We start from the raw sequence: 6,722 nt of genomic DNA, 5'->3' as shown, positions 1-6,722 counted from the left end.
TTTGTCTCCTCAAAGGTTGTGAGGCTAAGTGACCTGTTCTAATTGGCCTCTTGAAAGTCCCTTGTGTTGGGAATTTGTCCCTTCAAAACGTGGCCCAGGACATTTCGTGAGGGCAGCTGTGTCTAGGAGGCCCCTGGCCTTGTGAATCCAAGGTGCAAGTAAGGAGTGGTGGTCACGTTGTAGTTACAGGAAGTGTCCACAAGACGGCAGCACTTTCTCATGCCCACCTGTGGTTCCTGAGGCAAACAGAGCCTCAGGGCAAGTCGGCTTGAAGGGTTGTCTCACTGATGCTGCTGCTGCTGCTAAGTCGCTTCCGTCGTGTCCGACTCTGTGTGACCCCATAGACGGCAGCCCACCAGGCTCCGCCGTCCCTGGGATTCTCCACGCAAGAACACTGGAGTGAGTTGCCATTTCCTTCTCCAATGCGTGAAAGTGAAAAGTGAAAGTGAAGTCGCTCAGTCGTATCGGACTCTTAGCGACCCCATGGACTGCAGCCCACCAGGCTCCCCCATCCATGGGAGTTTACAGGCAAGAGTACTGGAGCAGGGTGTCAATGCCTTCTCCGTGTCTCACTGCTACTTTCCCCTAAAGCCTCACAGCCCCTCCCTTCTGGACCAGTCCAAAGCAAGGCCACAGAACCTTTCTGAAGGTGCTTCCCTGATAACTCAGCTGGTAAAGAATCCGCCTGCAACACAGGAGACAGGGGTTCGATCCCTGGGGTGGGAAGATCCCGTGGAGAAGGGCAAGGCTACCCACTCAGGTATTCTTGGGCTTCCCTTGTGGCTCAGCTGGTAAAGAATCCGCGTGCAATGTGGAAGACCTCGGTTTGATCCCTGAGTTGGGAAGATCCCCTGCAGAAGGGCAAGGCTACCCACTCCAGTATTCTGGTCTGGAGAATTCCATGGACTGTATAATCCATGGGGTCACAAGGAGTCAGACACGACTGAGCGGCTTTTACGTTCACTTAGACGCCCAGGAAGGAGGTTTGTGGCGGGAACCCCAGCACCAGGAGACGTGGAGGCTGGGTGACTATTCTGCTGATGGAACCCAGAGACCCTGGATGCCTTGGTCTTCCTTGGGACTGTAGTCCCAGGCAGAGACAAGCAGAGAGGTTTCAGGTGGGGCTCAGGACAGGGCACCCTACCTGGCTGTGTCAACCTTACTCCAGGGAAGACATGGGTCCAGTGTCTGATCAGGCTGCAGGGATGCGATCTGGCTCCAAGCTCAGAGGCTTTGAGGGGAAGAGTGCTCGTTGCTCTTTCTCCCTTTCTGGAATGTCCCGCCAGGAGTCTCTTGGAGGATAGTCCTTTAGCAAGCTGTGGTGTTGTCAGTGTTCAGCCGACTGTTTCTTCATATGTGAACAAAGAAGGAAGAAGGAAATTCTTTGTATCATTCATTACAGATAGATTTTTCTGTGTGTAGGGTTTAGGCCCAGAGTTCTATGTGTGGTTGGAGGCAGCATGGAGATAATCCTGTGGATTATGTTTTACAGACACACATTTCTGTGTCTCGTTTTGGCCAAACCTCCTGTGGAATTCCTCCTCAGTGCTTTTTCTTCTGTTGGAACCCTTTTTGTGTCTTTCCATTGTAAGCATCTCTTATGGATTGTAAATGTCTTCCTTTCCATCTTTTTTCCTTTGCTTTAGAAGGAACAGCCTGTGCTATTGTCTCCCTCTGTCTGGCTTGCTTCCCCCCATTTATTATCTGGTCATGTCCATCCTGTGGCTACCAGTGACATCGTTTCATAATCTCAGTGGTGGTGTTTTTGGCTGAGAAATAGTCTATCACATACACGTCCCTCATCTTGTCCTCCCCGGGGATGGTGTGGTGGTCCTTGTGAGCTGGCCCTTTAAATGGGGTGAACATGGGGTCCGCTCCATGGTCTAGGTGGTTCTGGTCTGCCCACACTCTTGTGTGTACGGTGATCACGAGTGGTACCCTGCTTTTTCTTGCACACCTCAGATATGACAGTTGAGTTTTTGGTCTTTTTGTATCTTATTCACAATTTTCCCCAAGTGAGCATGCCTGCACTTATTTTTAGTCCTTTATTGTTTCTTTGGATTCTGTTGCTTTAGGAGAGGTTTGTTCTCACTTGTTCTTGCCCTGTGGCCTTGGACCACTTCCTAGAAGTGTCAACATCTGTTTCTTTTAAGGAGACTGTGGTGAGGATTAAAGGTGGGTCCACGTGACCGAGTGGACTCTGTAGGGCCTGAGCAGATATTGACACGCATGGTATTTTGGCCTTTGAAAGCCCCAGTTTGAACTGTGTGGAATCCATTTAGGTGTGGGTTTTATTTCCCAATAAACAGTATGATAGGATCCCCAGTTTGTGGAATCTGCAGATTCAGACCATGGACCCGGGTGTGGGGGATGGGTGGACTGTAAACTTATACGTGGATTTTCCAGTGCACAGCCTCGGAGTCCGTACCTCCAGTCATTCAGGTGTCAGCTATATATTTCAGAATAACAATTCCTGGGCTAAATGCTATGGAAAAAATAAAATTGGGAAAATGTGGAAAAATACTTGAGCAGAAAGTCTCACTGAGGGGGGTGATACTTGAGTTACATGAGAAGGAGCCAGTCAATGAGGACATCTAAGGAAGAGCACTCCAAGTGGGGAACAGCCTGCGCCAAGGTCCTGACGTGGGAATGAGCTCCAGTTTGAGGAGTATCAAGGAGGCCAGTGTGACAGAGTGGAGTGATGGAAGTTGGGATGCTTAGAAAGTAGAGCCTACTGCCTGGCTTTGTCTCACTTGGGAAAGAGGGGCACAGGGGTCCACAAGGAGGGTTGCAAGCTAGAGCACTCGCTCTCCTTAAGGGCCAGAGGGGATGGGCACCCTCTCATGACCTTGTGTGATCTGAATGCCCTTGTGGAGAGAGGAAGATCAAAACTTTGCATTGGGCTGAGTGCTTTGGACGTGGTATTTTCCACTCTTGTGTGCATTGTGCCAGGGGGAAACCATCATTACTCCTGTTTCAGATGAGAAAACAGGTCTGAAAGGGGGCACTCCTATACCCAAAGCTGTAAACTTAGTAACTGTAAATGAAGTAATGACCTTCAACTGACCAGCAGGGGTACCTGTGTGTATTTGGGGGGTGTCTCTGTCCTCAGGGCACTGGGCTCCAGTAGTCCATCAGCCCTGTGATGCCAGCAGATCACCCAGCGGTGGGTGTTTGTCCCACATCTGCCAGGAGAAGAGGTCTTCAGGGGTGGACGGTGGAGATGTGGAGGGACTTCGCTGGAAGTGAGGCTGAGGAGGTCTGTCTGGACGGACACCAGGGCCCTGCAGACATGAATGGCAGGGCTCCGAGGGCCGTGCCCCACTGGAGGTGTGCTCTGGCCTGGGCTCCATCACCAGGTGGACAGTCTAGCCTGGCCATGTAGCTCACTCCGCTCCTTCCCAAGGCTGGGAGATGCCCCCTCTAAATATAGCCCCATGTGCTGAGCTCATGTCTATTTTAAGCCGAGGTTGGGAGGTGGCCAGGCCTTTGCTGGGCTCTCAGCGGAGCCGCCGCTGCCTCTATCCGGTCCTGGCGCTGGGCACCCTCATCGGCCCCCCGCCTGCCATGTCAGAGGAGACCCAGGAAGGTAGGAGATGATCGCTGGGCGGGGAGCGGGTGAGGCCCCAGTACTGTGACCCTGTGGACCATGGAGAAACCTGGCTCTGGGCCCACTGACCTCACTTCCTTGACGCGTCATCAGGCCCCGTGTCCCCTACACGTGGAGGAAGGGCCTCCCCTGCCGGGAATGTCTCCTCACCTCATACCTGTCCCCCCTGTGAAGGACAGTGGGAGGAATTAGGGGCAGCTCCCCAGCTGGGGCAGGGTCACTTCTAGGCCCAAGTGGGTGTGGGTGGGCAGGCTGGTCAGGGAAGGTCTGCCTTCAGGGAAGACACAGGATCGGGCGCGGCGGTGGTCTTGGGAAGCATTTGGGCACATGGCCCAGGGACTGGGACTGATGGCTTCTGGCCTCCATGTGGGCCTGTGTGGCCCCAGCTGGCTAAAGGTTGGTGTCCCTTGGCCTGGCCAGACTGACTTCTAGTTATAGACTTTGGTGGCCAGTCTCCTAATTGCCCCACTTCAGGCAGGAGGTACGGAGGCTCAGAGGGGAGCATAGGAACGCGGGCAGCTTCCCATACGATGCTGGCCAGCACGTGGACCAGCTGGTCAAGTCCCCCTGCCCCACCCACAGCTTCAGCATTTTGCACTGAATGGGAGGGGCCTGGCCCTGGGTGTGGGACTGTGCGCTTCTAAGCATGACATTTACTGTGTGTTTTTCGTGGTCACAAACAATCTGAGTTGAACGTTTAGTGTGGAAAAAGCACAGCCAAGTGCACAGAAGGCATTTACTACGACCCCAGCGCACCACCACCCAGGCAGCATCCGTTTTTGTTCTACATATTTTGAGCATCTCAAAGGCTAGTTTGAAGCAGATGTGAAAGTCGAGGTAGTATTCTAAAAGTCAGAGACCCAGAGAGTCCCATCACCCCTGGCTCTATCTGGAGGTGTTCCCCAATGCCCCCAGATTTGTTATCTAGCTTCCAGCTAGGCTTCTAGAGGTTTTTTATATTTATTTATTTTTGGCTGACTTCGCTAGTTACCGTGAGCAGGGGCTACTCTTTAGCGCGCAGGCTTCTCACTGCAGCAACTTCCCTTGTCGAGGAGCACAGGCTCTGGGCGCTCGGGCTTCAGTACTTGTAGGACGTGGGCTCGGTAATTGTGGCACACAGGCTTAGTTGCCCTGCAGCACGTGAAACCTTCCTGGACCAGGGATTGAACCTGTGTGTCCTGCCCTGGCAGGTGGACTCTTATCCACTGCGCCACCAGGGAAGTCCTGGAGATCTCAGGGGGCCAAAATTTAGAGGATGAGGGGGGAAGAACCACCTTCTCCTAACTTAGCAAATATGTATGTGAACACTTACATATATAAATTTTTTTTTTTCAGTGGAGATGCTTAATGGTGGCAATGTCATACTCTTTTAGGGGCTCTGGATAACTATCCCCGGGGACAACCTGATGATAGCTAATTCCATTTCTGGGAATCCATCCTTAGTAACTACGGGGAAATTGGGGGGAAACCTTTGTAGGCATCCTTTTCTAGGAGTTATTGAATTCAGGCAACCTGGAAGGGGAGACCTTACAAGCAAGGGCAGCAGTTGGATAACAAAGACAGTCTCCTTGTGATAGTGAGGAGAGAGTCCCCAGAAGTTAGCTCATCAGGCTGAACATGTTAGAGGAGGTAGAGCAGAGGCCACGAGGGAAGGGCACCACGCTGGCTGCTTCTGTTGGGGGCAGGAACAAGGTGCCAGGTACAGGGTGTGTGGGGAAGGCTGACAGCAGAGGCTGCCGGAGTGAGTGTCATGGGCCGTGGGTTTAGTCCTCCAATGCTCTGCAATGAGCAGGCAGAGGAATGCCTCGGGAGGAAACAAAGCTAAGTCAACTGCACTTCCTGCTCCTGTGGGTGAAGCAGGCCTGCGTGGTTCTCGGGTCATCTTGGCTGCAAATCACAGGTCATTCTTGAGTTGGTTTTAGGCGGTTAGGAGTCCGAAGGCCCCTTCTACCCTGGCTGCAGCCGGACGCCCTCTGGAAGGGGCGGGGGGGCCTGACCCACTGGCTCAACCAGCCCCACGCTGCCCCCGCAGACACCGCGGCACTGACGAGGAGCCCGGCGCTGCTGGCTCCCAGCCACGAGCAGGAGGTGCGCCTGCACCGGGTGGAGTCCATCAGCGACCTACACAACGGCGGTGAGAGGGGGCAGGGGGATGGGACCGCTGGTCTGGGCGCAGGAAGCGGGTAGGAACGCAGGCGCCCCTGCCTGCCCTCCTGATGCCCCGTTTGCCCTGCAGGTCCGCTGTGCCCCTACCTGGCCGAGGAGGGGCAGCCGTGGGGTGAACTGCTGGGCGTCCTGCCGCCCTCATTGTGCGCCCAGACCGGCTGCGGCCCGGTACACAGCCGCGGGGCCTTCCTGCTGCTGCTCGCGCTGCTGGTGCTCATCTGCCTGGCACTGGCCGTGCTGGCCGTCTACCTGAGTGGTAGGGAGGGCACTGGGTGCTAGCGGGAGTGGGGAGACCAAGGCAGTGCGGGGCTGGGAGGGCAGGGTGTTGCGGGTGGTGGCGTGAGGTCTGATAATCTGATCCCCCACCGCAGTGCTGCAAAGCGAATCCCTCCGCGTGCTGGCGCACACACTGCGAACCCAGGAGGAGATGCTGCTCAAACTACGGCTCGCCAGCCTCAGCCAGCTGCGGAGGCTCAATTCCAGCGAGGCCCGAGCGCCCAGCTGAGATGCCGCTCGGACCCGGGGCCTGGGGGTATGTGCCGGGGAATAAAGTGGCCGTTGGCAGCTTTCTCCTCTCCAACTGCTGCTCCTTACGATTTCCTGGCTGCGGTTTTGGCATGAGACTTGATCTGACCCCACAGCTGCCTGCCTCTCTCGGCTTCTTGGGCCAGGCCAGGCCTTCTGGGGTCGAGGCTCCGCCTGGTGTGGCCTAAGGTCAGAGGAAGCCACACCAGCCTCCTGCCTCCTCTTGGGGCCTGGGAGCACCCACTGGCCTCCTCCAGATGGTGGGTCCAGAAGCCTAAAAAGAGCCAGTCACCCAAACTCTGCCAGGCCTCCCAATGCGGGGTCCAGTCTCTGCTCGCAAAAGGCAGGCTGGGCTCCGAGGAGTGGGGAGGAGGGCCATGGTGGGGAGACTTTTGGAGGGCACAGGCAAGCAGATGGAGAC

The 6,722-nt window shown here is 55.2% G+C and overlaps 1 protein-coding gene across 1 annotated transcript; it reads left to right on the top strand.

The window, feature by feature from the left end:
• The first annotated feature begins 832 nt into the window (after positions 1-832).
• Positions 833-6,352, top strand: LSMEM2 (leucine rich single-pass membrane protein 2). Its single transcript, XM_006053306.4, has 4 exons — positions 833-3,589; positions 5,643-5,744; positions 5,847-6,032; positions 6,148-6,352. Exons 1-4 carry the CDS (start codon positions 3,415-3,417, stop codon positions 6,279-6,281), a joined length of 597 nt encoding a protein of 198 aa, XP_006053368.1. The 5' UTR covers positions 833-3,414; the 3' UTR covers positions 6,282-6,352.
• The last annotated feature ends 370 nt before the right edge of the window (positions 6,353-6,722 follow it).

The sequence above is a fragment of the Bubalus bubalis genome, chromosome 21, assembly GCF_019923935.1.
Source record: "Bubalus bubalis isolate 160015118507 breed Murrah chromosome 21, NDDB_SH_1, whole genome shotgun sequence".
NCBI classification, from domain to species: Eukaryota; Metazoa; Chordata; class Mammalia; order Artiodactyla; family Bovidae; genus Bubalus; species Bubalus bubalis.
The sequence above is the reverse complement of the archived record's forward strand: the minus strand, read 5'-3'. Positions and strand labels throughout refer to the sequence as shown.

Coding starts and splice junctions, on each gene's coding strand:
- LSMEM2 (XM_006053306.4), top strand. CDS start 3,415: ATGCCCCCTCTAAATATAGCCCCATGTGCTGAGCTCATGTCTATTTTA. Junction 5,745..5,846: donor CAGCGACCTACACAACGGCG/GTGAGAGGGGGC, acceptor TTTGCCCTGCAG/GTCCGCTGTGCCCCTACCTG. Junction 6,033..6,147: donor GCTGGCCGTCTACCTGAGTG/GTAGGGAGGGCA, acceptor CCCCCACCGCAG/TGCTGCAAAGCGAATCCCTC.